The sequence below is a fragment of the Arachis ipaensis genome, chromosome B2 (assembly GCF_059453495.1).
Source record: "Arachis ipaensis isolate K30076 ecotype BB chromosome B2, ASM5945349v1, whole genome shotgun sequence".
Taxonomy (NCBI): Eukaryota; Viridiplantae; Streptophyta; class Magnoliopsida; order Fabales; family Fabaceae; genus Arachis; species Arachis ipaensis.
Window position 1 is genome coordinate 122,653,065 of NC_142437.1, and position 15,964 is coordinate 122,669,028.

The 15,964-nt window shown below is 29.0% G+C and overlaps 1 protein-coding gene across 1 annotated transcript; it reads left to right on the forward strand.

Annotated features, from left to right (window-relative positions):
- The first annotated feature begins 3,627 nt into the window (after positions 1-3,627).
- On the forward strand, positions 3,628-15,932 carry LOC107626291 (ABC transporter G family member 22). The gene is made up of 10 exons (XM_016329144.3): positions 3,628-3,781; positions 4,339-4,748; positions 10,496-10,566; positions 11,816-12,207; positions 12,738-12,921; positions 13,030-13,338; positions 13,526-13,813; positions 14,067-14,351; positions 14,517-14,624; positions 15,234-15,932. Exons 2-10 carry the CDS (start codon positions 4,349-4,351, stop codon positions 15,453-15,455), a joined length of 2,259 nt encoding a protein of 752 aa, XP_016184630.1. The 5' UTR covers positions 3,628-3,781; positions 4,339-4,348; the 3' UTR covers positions 15,456-15,932.
- Positions 15,933-15,964: the final 32 nt, after the last annotated feature.

The window sequence follows — 15,964 nt, forward strand, 5'->3', positions numbered from 1 at the left end:
GTTAGGTGATTTGATGATAAGTTTGACTAAATTATCATTTATTTTAGTATCTCCACAGTATTTCTTAACTCGACATGTTAAGGACTAATTTATCGCGAGTCAAAGTTTCATTTAAGAGTTTATTGTTGGTCAGTTAGTTGCTACATGCATGGGTGGGATTTGAACTCCCAACAATTGTTTAAGCGAATAAGTGAGCTAATCATTCGACCAATCCAAATTGATTACTAAATTATTATATAATGACTCTTAATTATCAAACCTGCATATAAATTTTGACAAACTTTTGAGTAAAAGATCATATTGATCTATCATCATCATGTTGACCAATCTGCCATATTTATAAGGACTACTTAATTAGCCGGCAAATAGAGGCATGAGAAGCCACTAGGCATATATAAGGTTAAAACTATTCATTAATACAAAAAGCTTATTGCTCCTTCATGTCATGCTCGAACTTACTCGTTGATAGACACCCTCTTCATCAACGTGCCTCCAAAATTTGATAGAATTGCATGCTATATGGAAAAATGAGAAAACAACAAAATCGTTACATGTTTGACACGTGTACGACAATGTAGCTTAACTTGGCGTTCATGGAAGCTAATTAAGGACCATGATATTATTATATATGATGTTTGATTCATGTATGGTTCGTTGTTTGTTCTGTGCTTATCAACTTGTATGAAAATGTTTTAATAATTATATATATATAGCAATTGACATAATTGAACGAACAGAATTGAATTATAACTTTGAGATAATAATCAAATGTGTTTTAAATAATAATGGTCAGCCTTGAGTCCTTGACTAATTAATATCGACTATATTTTTTTTGTGTGACTAAATAGAAAAGAAAGAAAAAAAAAAAAAGAAACAAAGCTAAATTAATTGACTAGATTCGTATCTAAATCTATTAGATGTTAAAACTTACTTTATGGTTGACTCCAATTCAAGTAAATGTCTGCACAAGAAGGAGCTGCTTTAGCCATACAATCTGCAACACTATTTGCATTCCTATGAATTAAAAGAATAGAGACTCTTCAATTCCAATTCATAACCTCCTGTATATGCTTTGCCAAATCATATTCCGGAATATCCTTACCAAGCAATCTTTGGTTTACCAAGAAAAGAGCTTCTAAGCAGTGTGTTTCACAAATAACCTCACGAAATCCACTCTCCCAAGCAAGAAGTAAACCTCTCCAAATTGCATACAATTCAGCAAAAAAAATACTGCACATTTCGACTTTTCCAGTGCAACCTTTCAACCAACATCCATCAGGATTGCGAATGATACAACCAAAACTAGCATAGCCAAAAGGAGCAAAACAACTAGCATCACAATTCAATTTAACAGAATGAACTAGAGGTGGAACCCAATGCAAACAAAGCGAAGGAGGAGATAAAGATTGATGCATAGCAAAAATAGTGTGAAACTCCCTTACTGAACTACGAATCAAACTCACCACTTTACTAGCACTCCAAGAATCATCTATATTAAATAAGTCATGATTCCTGCTTCTCCAAATCCACCAGATGGTCGAAAAGAAAAGAAAAACATCTCCACTCCTTGCACCTTTGTAGAGCCAATCACGTAAATCCGAGTTATCTGAATACAGGCCTAAAAGGTTCTAGACCTCCTTGGCACTAGGGCACTCCCGAAGACAATGAAGAATGGATTCAAAACCATTCTGACACCGATGACAGGTGCTAGATAAAGTTAAGACACGACCTAAACGAAACTCTACCGTAGGAATAGCATTATGAAAATTGAGCCAAATCAATAACTTGTACTTCTCAGGAATATGCAGTCGCCATACCCACAACCAATTATCATGCTCATTCCAATCAAACTTTCTTTTGGCTAGCCAACTGTACCCACTTCTAGCTGAGTAGAGTCTAGAAGATGCCATATCCCACGACCAACCCGAACTCTCTCCAGCATTCAAATCCGGATTATAAGCATTCAAACGCTGTTTGACATCTTCTGAAATGATAGAGAAAATATCATGGAGATTTCATTGACCATCTTTCCAAACGTCTCTAATAGTTAAATCAGAGTCAAATATATGTACAAAAGGGACATCTTGAGCAATTGGGCCCTCAATACTCCAATTGTCAAACCAAAAAGATTGATCAAGTGACCCAACACACCAAGAGAAGGCATCTTTAAGAGCACCAAAAGCCTTGGAGATATTCTTCCAAACATGAGAAGCGTTGCAAGGGACAGGGCCAGCAACACAAGACTTATCCTGACAATAAAAAAGTTGCCAAACTAATTTACCAAGTAAAGATATATTAACACACGCATGATCTCTAACACTCAGGCCACCAAATTTCTTTGGAGTGATCACGGTCCTCCAATTAACAAGAGAAAGACCTCTACCATCAACTTAACCCTTCTAAAGGAACTCTCTCATCATAGAAGACAATTTATCGCAAACCCAATTTAGAAAAAAAGATACCTGCATATGATAGACAGGAATGGATGCTGCAACAGAATTGATCAAGCAAAGTCTCCCTGCTTTATTTAGAAGCCTTCCTTTCCAGTTAGCTAATCTTTTCCTCACTTTTTCAATCACCGAATAAAAAAAAGCCCTATTGGTACGAAAATGATTAAGGTTAACTCCAAGATATCTTCCTAAATCTAAAGCAAAATGTATTGAAGAAACACTAGTAAAAATATGTAACTTATGTTCTAGTAGTAATATATAAACACGATGCTAAATTGGCTTATTTAAACCAAAAATATATTATTGCGTTAAATTTATTCTTGACGAGTTTTTATTAATAATGGTTGGCTTATGTATCTTTTACAAAATAGAATGAAGTTTAAGTGCGAAATTTTTGTAAGTTCATGAAGTAGTTGCATGATCTACTTTAGGTTTTAGATATATTACCATGTATTATATGATAAATAAGATAATAGTATATGATTTATTGTTATTTGAGTCTATATATATATATATATATATATATCAAAAATATTTGATAATTAAAGAAAATCAGCCAAAAACAGCCATAATTTACTTTATTTAGCATTCATTAATTATTGCGACAATTAATGAAGGTTAAATAAATCAAGTTCTGACCGTTTTTTATTTAGTATTCTAGATCTTTAGTAATAAATTTGTAATTTTAAACATGGAGCTTTTTATAGTGCCTAAATTTTAGACATAAAATTTAAAAATAAAAGAATGAATTCTATCTTTTTTATTTTTATTTTTAGGCAAATTTAAGAACAAAATTATAGACACCAAAAAATTCTTCTTCAAATATATTGAACAGAAATGAAATATTTCTTACATGAGTTAGGGTATAGGAAGGAATTTTCTACCTAGATCAACATTTTTTCCAATTTTGATAAGATCAAATGAAATTTAATTAGGACAAATCAAACCATGACACTTGATAAAAATAAAATAAATACTAAGTAATAAAAAAAGTAGTCTAACTGTAATAACATTTAATTTAGCCACAATAACAATGAATCCTACAAATAAACATTATTGGAAAATTAAATATAATGATGAACTCCTAAAATGTTCTCAAAGAAATGCATGAGGGTAGTTTGGGAATAGGACTCTTAAATTAGTTGCCCTTTATAAGAGGGTGATTGAAGCACATGATGATGGGGCATAGCGTTTTAATTTATTGCAAGTTGTTGAGTTGAGTTGAAGTGTGGTCTACTCTACTTTCTAGCTACTATCCCCATCTCTTTTCCTTTCTCATCTCTCTTCACTGAACAAAGAAAACACCCTCTTAACTTCATTCATTCTCAAAGGTACTATTTCTTCTTTGCTTTTTCCTCCCTCAACATACCACTTTTGGCTAAAAAACGATAATCTTTAATTCAATTCAGTAATCATCTTCCTTCTTGTACTATATTACTCTAATTATAATAATTATATTATATGTTTTTACTTATATCTTATTTTACTTGAGTTTTTATTTATAATAATTTTATTTTATTAATTTCCTCTTTCATAATTTTTCATCAATAACTACTATTCTTCTTCTTCTTCTTCTTCACTTTTTCTACTCCCAAACTAATTTGGATTACATTCTCATAATTAACTACTATAAATAAAAATGGAAAAAGAAATAAAGGAGAAAAAAGAAAAAGAAAACGAAAAAACAATACCCATTTTCTATGTATTTAATTATATGTTAATATGTATATACATACAATATTTTATCAATGAATTCTCCCCATTGATATATATAAAGTATAGAATTAATTAGTTTTGGGTGTTTATAATTAACTCATTTATTTTGTTAATTATTAATAATAATTGGTCTAGTTTTGGTTTATTATTTAATTTATTATTATTGTTATAGAGTGCTATATATGGAGAAACCAAATTCAACAACCCTAGCAAGAACAAAATCAGACCAATTAATAGAATCTATGGCGGCGGCTTTAAAATCGCCGCAATCAAGTGACCACTCATCCGGAATGCCAGATAGTGGTGGTGGTGGTGGTGGCAGTGGTACGCTATCAAGGAAGTCGAGCCGGCGGATGATGGTGGCGGCTTCCCCGGGGCGCGGGGGAGGAAAGAACACACACATAAGGAAATCAAGGAGTGCTCAAATAAGCCAAATGAAGTTTGAATTGGATGATTTGAGCAGTGGTGCTGCACTTAGTAGAGCTTCAAGTGCAAGCTTAGGTTTCTCATTCTCTTTCACTGGATTCACTATGCCACCTGATGAAATTGCTGATTCTAAACCCTTCAGTGATGATGATATTCGTAAGTTTCCATCTTCTAATTATTTGTTAATTATTTGTTGAATTCACTTTTTGTTATGTTAGCCACATGTTATTAGGGTTTTTCATATTTAGAATAAATAAAGGTTTAATCTAAACCCTCACATGAGAAATTAATTATGTATTATTAAAAATAAAAATTTACATATAGTTATTTTCGTATAAAATTTATAATAAAAAAGTATTAAATTATAATTCAGTTAAATCTATTAAATTATTTAATAATATTTAATTATTAATTTGTTATAAAGATAATTATATGTGAATCATTATTTATTTTAAAATATAAAAAATTAAATTAAATTATTTCTAATTTCAAGGGAAAAAATAAACTTTTATTCTATTGAAACAAAGACTAAGAGATGAAAAGACTGATACTGAGAGACAGAGACTAAGAGACAGAGATTGAAATAAATGTTAGTATTTTGTTTGGTGTAAAGTAGGAGATAGAAATTAAAACAAGAATAAAATTCTAATTTAATTTGTATAAAGGGTAAAATTAGAATTAATTAATTGAAATAAAGGTATTTTAGATATAAAATATTATTAAAGTTTTCGTCTCCATCTCTAAAAATTTTAGTCCCCTATGTTCTCTCTTATTGAAAGTACTGAAATACTGAAATTTTAGAGATAGAAATAGAAATTTTAGTATCAATTTCTGAACTAACAAACATAATATTAATCTCAGTCTCTCAATCTCTATCTCAATACCTCAAAATAAATGATAGCTTATATCAATCAAATATTTGATGGGAATATTAAATATTAAATATCTATCTCCAATTGAGAATTAGCGAATATATTTATTATTGGTATAAAGGAAAGAAGTAATGCTACTTTTTAAGTTGAGACATAAAAAAATGAATATGAGAATGATACAAAACATTATATATAGCATAGTATGGGTAGGGTCAAGACTTTGTATTTATTTATTTATTTTGTCTCTCTCTTATATCTGAATAGTAATATATGGTCATAACAATAATAACTATATCGTCAATTCATTTTCTTTTATGGTATCCATATATATTATATTTTAATTATTCCCACCTCTTTTTCCTTAATAGAAATAAGAGAAATACACTTTCAATAATATAATTATTACACACAACTGATTTTGCCTCATTAAGCATAGACCTTTGCGAGTTAAAAGTTTTCACACTTTCTCTAAAATCATTTAATATTGAACAAAAAGATGATAAAAAAATATCAATAATCGTCGTGCCTTTATGGTAACCACACACATACATATGATGGTGAATTGGTGATGAGTATTATTATGTCTTTGCTCTATTATCTTCTTTATCTGTCAGATTTTGATAGATATATTATTTGAGAAATATTTGTCGTATTTAATTATTTATTTTGTAAAAAAGAACAATTTTATACATTGACTCAGTTATTATATGCTACGTACTAAATAATATTTATTGTAATTTAAACCATATTTCATAAAAAGGGAAAATTCATATGCAGTCGAACGTAAAGTTGATAACTAAGAATCATTAGATGATTTAACTGATTTAACTAAATTTTTATTTAACGATTCTCAACTATCAACTTCACGTATGTTTGCGTCTATTGTAACTTATTTGTTTGTTCCTGTTTGACTACTCCGCTATACTGTGTTGAGCTCTTTGTTTTTCAAAAAAAAAAAAAATTATCAACTTTACGTAAAGTTGACTGTATTGAGTTTTCCACCTTCATAAAAACATAAATATATTTAATATTTTTTATAATATTTTTTAGGGTAAATTAACCTTTCTTGTAAGACTAGAATATATTAAGTACACATAATATTTTTTATTTATAAAATAAACATTAATCTCTTTAAAATTTAGGTTATATATACAATAATAGCATTCGATGTTATATTCTTTATATTTTGTAAAACGCACTATAACACAAACTGTAAGAAACTGTCATAATTTTTTACCTTTTTTCCTCTATGAAACTAATAAAGACATATCAATAATTAAAAAATAAAAATATTATTCTATATATACTAATAATAAACTACTAAATCAACTACTATATATTTATATATTCATATATATTTTTAATTAAATAATCAATTATCCGAATAATTAAATATATATATATACATATTAATTAGAATAATTAAAACTATAATAAATGAAAATTAAATTTATTTAAAATAGTATAATAATTTTTTTATAAAATATTAAATACATGATTAATTAGTAGTTGATTTTTAGTGCATAGACAGGCATAATTATTAAAAAATATATTATGTAATAATATTGTTTAACCTAAAAAAAACAAGCACATACCTTATCCACATCTAGTAGGATGAAAATGACAAACATGTGGACGTTAGAAAATAGCTTTTGGAACAATATATAGTACACATATATATATAGATGGGACTGAAGAAGATTAAAATACAAATGGTCCTTCATTTTCATAATGCAGCTAGCACTCAAGTACAAATATACAGTGCCTCTTTGGTACGTTGCCGTGACTCTCATAAATTTTGATGCCTAGTGCCCACCGCCAACAATGAAAATTATGGACTCAGTAACTTCTTAATTAATGATTCAGTGTAATCTAAAACTTCCTTTGAATAAATATCCAGATTAATTAACTATGACTTTAATATAATTTAGAGTAATATCTCAAATCAAATTAAAAAATTTTTTAATCGTACACTTTAATTTTTGACAAATTTTAATTACTAAATTAGTTTTCATATTTTTATTTCATTAAATTGATATGAGAATTTTAAAAAAATTCAAAGGTTGTTTATTTTGTTTTTATTAAATAAGAAATTGTTTAATTTTCTTAACTAAAATTTGACTTAAAAATTAATGTCTACTAAAATAAAAAATATGGAACTGATTTAGTGATTAAAATTTATTAAGGATTAAATTATTCGACTGAAAATTCTTTGATTTGGGATATTACTCTATAATTTAAAGAATCCTTTGTTTTTATCTATTTTTAAAAAATTTTTAAAGAAATATCGAGTTATACTTTGCAGTTTGCTCCCAAATATATTTAATTAGATCTACCAATTTATTTATAGTAAAAACTCAAATATTAGATATTTATGTAATTGGGATGCAAGAAATTGCCACAGCACAAGATATTATTATTGTTAACAATATAAATGATTTTACATTATCAATATACTTTGAGACTATTAATTAATATATAAATCAAAATTAAACTCTTCTTTAAATAAACAACTCAATTCAAAGTGTTGTGTAAAATGTGAATATCATAGTTGATATAAACAGCACATAGCTAGGGTTACCACTTAGCAAGAAAACAACAAATAAAGTGACTCACTCATATATTGGTTCACTTCACATAATAATTATACTTCGTCTTTTTCTTCTTAGTATTATGATACTAATATTTATATTTTATACATCACTTTTTTTCAAACACTAACAATATAGGATATAAACAGTAAATGTTATTATATACATTACCCATCTAATAACTTTCGAGAGTTTTAAGTACAAAAACTTGGATATTTAACAATCAATATAATTATATAATAATGACACATATTTAAAAAAACAAAAACTAAAGTCGCACATCAAATCTTTAAAGGCACACATCAAAATTATCATCCTTTTTTATAAAAAAATTTAAGATAATTCTAATAATAAAAAATATAAATTTATTTGACATTTATATTTATAATTTTGTGGAATTAACCTAATTTTTTAATAGATATCAAATTAGTTTATATATTTTGTGGTTAAAATTATAAGCATTCGAGTCTTTTTATTTCAAAACTTAAAAAAAACTTATTTAATTATTTTTCCGTGCCATAAAATCATCCTTTCTAAAAATTTAAATTGATAAAAAAAATAATATAAATAATTATATCTCTAATACTCTCTTAGAGTTCGAGCTGATCTCTTTAATTAATTAAGAACAAGCAAGTGGCAGTTCTACTTGGAATAGAATTGCTACTGTTAAGGGGGCATGAACACCTTGGTTGAATGATATTGAAAGACATTTAGCTTCTAACTACCTCAAAATTATGGGGCCATACACTTACAACTACAACTCTACAACAAGTGGATCTGTCCCTATCTTTCTTCCTCCCTTTTTGTTGGAGAGCTCAATTTTCATTTTGGCCTCTTCCAATTTTGGTCCCCAAATTAAATTTCCCACTAGACTTTTTCTATTTGGAATTAATTAATTAGCTAGGTTACTGTTTAGACAGCTAAAAAAAAAATATAACTTTCTCAAACAATTCCTCACATGTTTTGTGTGAATCTAATAATTATTTTACACAAAATATGTGTACCCAGATTTATCTAAAAATATAAAAAAATTTCGGACTAATAATTTTTAATATTTTTTGTCATCATTTAGCTAGTACAAATATTAAATTATTTTTAATAAATAAATTTTATTAATTTATATATGTAAATTTTAAAAAAATATAAATACAAATTGTATTGATTCATATGTAAAATTCTGATAAATATATATAAAAGTTATATGTTTCTGCATCTAAAATATATGTAAATATGGATACAAATTATTACTAGACTAAATACATACTGACCAAAAATAATAATATTTATTGGTCATATAATATTATTCTAAAAATATTATGCGGTCATATAAGTTATGTGACATTATTTGAAAAAAGATTTTTTGTTTGAGTTGTTTAAATAGTTTTTTCTTAATTAATTAGCTTCAATTATTTATAAATGCTGTTTTTACCTTTATATATATCAAACTCTGACACAAAGCATCTTAACATGACTACTGTTTTCGTTCAAACCTAGTATCTTTTATCAACAAATTTATTTTATTATTTTGTACTACTGTCTTGAAGAATGTCTAAATTAAATTCAATAAGTTAAAGAATGATGTTTATATGCTTAATTGTTCTTATTTTGTTGCCTAAGTCATCAATTTTTGAAAGATAAAGTTGTTAGACAAACATATATAATTGTGAAAGAATTTTAAATGTACTAGGTATATTGGTGTTTTAATAATTTTAATCATTGATTTTTAATTATAAAAAATATATATTAATTAAAATTAATATTAAGATTATTAGAATATTAGTGTTGTTTCACTTTTTTATATAGTATATCATTTTTTATTTATAATACTGAAAGGTAATAAATTACAAAAGGTAAATTTTGAGTGAAAACTTCATAATTGAAATTTAGATTAATAATACTTTTTTAATTTTTTATTTCATTAATCACTATAAAATAATAATTAAATCACATAATTTTTTTCTTAAAAGCTAATTAAATATCCTTACTACTAATTAATTATTGATGGCTTTTGTCTTGGTCAATGCTGAATTCTGACAACTATGGTCCACCATATGACTTCACTTCACCCACTTGACTTTTAGTGACTAATAATAAATATGACACTATCATTTATCTCATCATACCATGCAGCTGTCAAATGATTTAAGAAGCATCCATGCATAGTTTATTTCTTCAGAAATCATTGTGGATATTATTGCATCTTTTTTGCTTTCTAGCTAGCATGACAACCCTATTATTATTATACCCACACACATATTTTCAGAACCATATACTCACAAGAACATGCATTATTATTTTTATTTCTATAGTACACAAACTATTACACTAAGAGCTTCTTCTTCTTCTTCTTCTTCTTTCTTTTTTTTTTCTTATTAAAAAAAAAAAGAATTTTCTACCTTGGATCATATCATGAAGAAAAGTTCAACTATGTGTGTTGCAGCTGAAGATATTGAAGCTGGAACTAAGACAATAAAGTTTCAAACTGAGCCTACTATTCCCATCTATCTTAAGGTAATTAATTATATAATATAATATAATCTAATCTATACATGCATGTCATCATCTCAAAAAAGGTGAGAGAGTGATTTTTTTAGAGAAAAGATTAATTGAAAAAGTTTTACCTTGATTCTATTATAAAATTATAAAGAATAGACAACAGTTTGAAAAATAATGTAACATTCTTCTAATTAACATTTGAGAAATTTTTTCTTTTTAAAATCTTCAATAGAGTGTGATATTGTTGATGCATGTGGTCCTGTGTATTTGTTCTTCAATCTTGTATATGAAGTTTAATTTCATTTCATGTGATGCATCAATGTACAAGACTACCCTTTAATTTATTTCTTCCCACTTAGCCACAGATTTTATGATGAGATTTTGTATTTCAAAATAAGAGTTTATTCTTTGTAATATTTTCTTTATCCTTTTGAAAAATCTCACTTTTGTATTATTTACATGCATGGTACTCAATGCAATAACCGAAAAATAAAAAATGTAAAAATTCATGGTATTTGTTCAATACAATGTGAGTACAACATTAATTCACTAATTTAGAAAGGTTAACTATATATGAACAAATTAAGTATTTTATTTGTCAAACAAATAAATTAAATATCATTATTCATGATACATCTCTTCTTCTGTTTTTTTTTTTTTTTGTTTTTTTTCACATGTTTCTCTCTCTATTAATCCATTAGTTATATCTTAAATGACATAATCTTCTCATACTCACTTAAGAGTTTGTAAATTCAAATATTCCTATCTTTGATAAAAAAAAGAAACATGACGTATATATGAGGAGCTGGAACCAATGTTGAAATAAATTAAAGCTGATTAATTTAATTTGAATATGTATATTAAATGACTAATTATGATATGTATTGTTTTGTGGGGAAGAAAAACAAAAGTTCTTATATATAATTATATATGGGATCTTGAAGCTAAGTCACAACTTTATGGTTTCATAAAATGAAACAAAGTTTTAAAATTAATCTCCAATTTAAAAACAGCAATATATAACATGATCATATTCTACTTATTATAAAGTTATTATTATGAAGAAATTAACATTTATTACACAATTTTAAACTCATTCAATAATCATACCAAACATTTAAACAATACCATATTACGTGTACAAAAAAAAGCCACTAAATCAGTCATTTGTATAAAATATACATTAAAAGCCGGCGAAACATTACATGTAATTGTTAACTCTTGTTTGATAATGTGAATGTATATGTTTGTATGTATGGTGCAGTTCAAAGATGTGAGCTACAAGGTAGTAATGAAAGGCATGACAACAAGTCATGAAAAGGATATATTGAATGGGATAAGTGGATGTGTGAATCCAGGTGAAGTCTTGGCTTTGATGGGTCCCTCAGGGAGTGGAAAAACCACTCTTTTGAATCTATTAGGTGCTAGAATATGCCACTCCACTATCTCTGGTTCCATCACTTACAATGATCAATCATATTCCAAGTTCTTGAAGAGCAGGATAGGATTTGTGACACAAGATGATGTTCTGTTTCCTCACTTAACTGTCAAAGAAACATTGACATATGCAGCCAGGCTTAGACTTCCAAAGACATACACAAAGGAGCAAAAGGAAAAAAGAGCTCTTGATGTTATCTATGAGCTTGGTTTGGAGAGGTAAATGCTTCAATCCTTGACATTCAAACATTTAAAGTAGGGTAAATGATTAGAATTTAGTTTTGATGCGTGTAAAGTAGTTTTACAGGTGCATTCAATTATGTAGCGCCACATCAGTATAAATAATTACCTTTCATATTGACTACATGAATGGTGATCCAAAAAAACGGATGTGATCGTACGTTACAATGTCAGTGTATCAAAATTAAACTCAAATTATTATGATATTTTTATGAGTTTTACACGGTCATCTAATCACATCTGTTCTTTTAGATGATCATCTACTAGTCAACATAAAATATAGTTATTTTTGGTCAACATAAAACTACTTTACACCAACCGTCCATCAAAATATTTTTGCTGATACTAACACTTCTCTTTATGTTGTAAAATGTGTGTAACATCAATTAACTAATGGGGTAATTACTATAATTTACCCTTCAAATTATTAGGAGTAGAATTCATAGGTGTCATTGTATGATTATAGAAGCAAAATTTTCATATTACATTTATGAATGAAATCAAAACAGGTGCCAAGACACAATGATTGGAGGTTCCTTTGTTCGTGGAGTATCAGGTGGAGAAAGGAAGAGAGTTTGTATTGGAAATGAGATCATAATCAACCCTTCTCTTCTTTTTCTTGATGAACCAACTTCTGGTTTGGATTCAACAACAGCATTGAGAATAGTTCAGATGCTTCAAGACATAGCAGAGGTACTTGCTTTTCTCATTCTTCCTTCAATAATATTGATCAACAAAACAGTTAGATTTATTTTACATCACATAGCCTTTGATCATGAACATGTTTGATTAATATGGCAGGCTGGTAAAACAGTAGTGACAACAATTCACCAACCATCAAGTAGACTCTTTCACAAGTTTGACAAGTTGATCCTTCTTGGCAAAGGGAGCTTGCTTTACTTTGGAAAAGCATCTGAAGCAATGAATTACTTCCAATCTATAGGGTGTTCGCCTCTTATTTCGATGAATCCGGCCGAGTTCTTGCTAGACCTTGCCAATGGAAACATAAATGATGTTTCTCTTCCATCAGAGTTGGAGGACAGAGTTCAAATGGGAACTGTAGAATCTGAAAGACATAGTGGCAAGCCATCTCCAGCAGTAGTACATGAGGTACTAACTTTTTTCTTGGTAACAATTTTCCATGTATGCACAAATCTCTATTCTATGATAAAAATTTAAACACAGACATTGAAATCATTGAACTAATGACTAAATTTTTGAACCAATTAGACATTGACAACATTTTTTGGAGTTAGTCTCTAGTTTTCTTAACAAGATTATGAACAAAATTTGACAGTATTTGGTGGAGGCATATGAGTCTCGTGTCGCGGAAACAGAGAAGAAAAAGATAATGGCTCCTTCCCCTCTTGATGAAGAAGTTAAGTCCAAAGTTCGTAGTTCTAAGAGGGAATGGGGAGCAAGTTGGTATGAGCAATTCTCTATATTGTTCTGGAGAGGAATCAAAGAAAGGAAGCATGATTATTTCAGTTGGTTGAGAATCACACAAGTTCTGTCCACTGCAATCATATTGGGATTACTTTGGTGGCAATCAGATACTAAGAACATAAAAGATCTGCAAGATCAGGTAAAATTTTTTTCCTGCAAGAACAAAATTCCTAGTCTTTGAAAAAAGTTATAGCAATAACTAAACCTTGTCGAACTAGATGGATTCGGCTATATAGATCAAACAATGCCAATTGTCATAGTGTTAAGTTACTATCAAATGACATCATAGTACTATGTTACTAAATGTGTGCCTATGCACTAACCTACAAGTATTACTTAGATATTGTTTTCTTTCTCAAGCTTTGACTGACATTTTCGCTATCGAATTTCAGGCTGGACTGCTCTTCTTTATAGCTGTCTTCTGGGGATTCTTCCCTGTTTTCACTGCAATATTCACATTTCCTCAAGAGAGAGCAATGCTGAGTAAGGAGCGAGCGGCCGATATGTACAGACTAAGTGCATATTTCTTGGCCAGAACCACAAGTGACCTTCCACTAGACTTGATATTACCAGTACTATTTCTCCTTGTTGTTTACTTCATGGCTAGTTTGAGACTCAGTGCTACTCCCTTTGTCCTCACCATCCTCACTGTTTTCCTCTGCATCGTGGCGGCTCAGGTATGTATCTGCATTAGAAAAGGAAAAACTTTATTTTTATCACTAACATTTTTTACAGTGATTTCAATTTAGCCCTAAAAGCTTTTCTTAGCAGTTCTGTTTATGTGCTTAACATAGAAACCAATATTAGCCTTCATTTCTAAATATAGTTTGTTATGAATTTAGGGACTTGGACTTGCTATTGGAGCAACACTCATGGATTTGAAAAGGGCAACAACTTTGGCTTCAGTAACTGTCATGACTTTCATGCTGGCTGGAGGGTTCTTTGTGCAGGTAAACATATATATAATTGTTTTTCGAGAAAAGAACAAATAGGTCCTGACCTTTTGTCCCGCAGACATTTTTATCCTTGACCATTGAAAAATACTTTTAAGTCCCTGACCTTCACAAAATTTGGATGGATCAGTCCCTCCGTCCAAATGCCTCCGTCAGGGACTGATCCGTTCAAATGCCTCCATCAGGGATTGATCCGTCCAAGTTTTATGAAGGTCAAGGACTTAAAAGTATTTTTCAATGGTCAGGGACAAAAATGTCCGCGGTGTAAAAGGTCAGGGACCTATTTGTCATTTTCTCTTGTTTTTCTCTTTGAATGTAAGCTTTTCATTATTGCCTTACACTTTTGTGGTGTCACGTTAACAAGTTGATCATACGGATTTACTTCAATCAAAACATTTGGTTTTAGCCTCTGCTGTTAGTTTGTCTTTGTTAAAATCAAAACATTTGATTTATGTCTGCTACATTAGTAATTAACAAAGACAGACTAATGGTATAGTCTAAAACCAAACGTTTTGGATTTTTTTAGACTCAAAATTCTAATTTCTATGTATAAATTGAGCAATCTACTAGCAGAAGAAGCTAACACTTGATACTAAATTTTGGCAGAGAGTTCCCATATTCATTTCTTGGATCCGGTACATGTCTTTCAATTACCACACCTACAAACTGCTGCTAAAGGTGCAATATGAACACCTAACTCCAGTTGTAAATGGGATCAAAATTGACAGTGGTTTGACAGAGGTTGCTGCTCTGATAGCCATGGTTTTCGGCTACCGGTTCTTGGCTTATCTTTCCTTGCGGCGGATGAAGCTTCAATCCGGAGCATGAGATCATTGATCCAAGCATAACAAGAAGTAGCCTGGATTGGAAGAAAGTGCTTCCATTTTGCATGAAGAGTGATATTGGATGAATGCTCAAATTGTAAAGAGGACTACATTGATGTGTTACTGTCCAAAGTTGTATATATTGATTCTAATTTAGCATGTTCACAACACCACAAATGCATGCTATATTTTATCATAGGCACATCAATGTCTGTAGAATTCAGGTTTTTTTTTTTTTTTTTGGAAACTGTTTTAAGTCTGAAAATGTTAAATAGACTGAAGCTTGTGACTAATGTAGTGAAATTAGAGGAGTGTTAACTGTTTGTTGCTACACTTAGTCAAAGTTTCAAACCAAAAGCATAGCTATAATTTGGTCATAAGTTTAGGTCCTTCCACAATAAATTTGGATAGAATTTATGTACATGAACTATTTTTGTAGAATTTAACTTGGTAGGTTAACTAATTGAGTCTTTTCTCTTTCTTTCTTCGTTCCTTTTTCTTTGATGGGTGAAA

What these genes read in the sequence shown, in the direction of transcription:
- LOC107626291 (XM_016329144.3), top strand. Translation starts at nt 4,349, where the DNA reads ATGGAGAAACCAAATTCAACAACCCTAGCAAGAACAAAATCAGACCAA. An exon ending in TATGAGCTTGGTTTGGAGAG is followed by an intron (nt 12,208 to 12,737) that starts GTAAATGCTTCA and finishes AAATCAAAACAG; the next exon opens with GTGCCAAGACACAATGATTG. An exon ending in TCTGCATCGTGGCGGCTCAG is followed by an intron (nt 14,352 to 14,516) that starts GTATGTATCTGC and finishes TTATGAATTTAG; the next exon opens with GGACTTGGACTTGCTATTGG.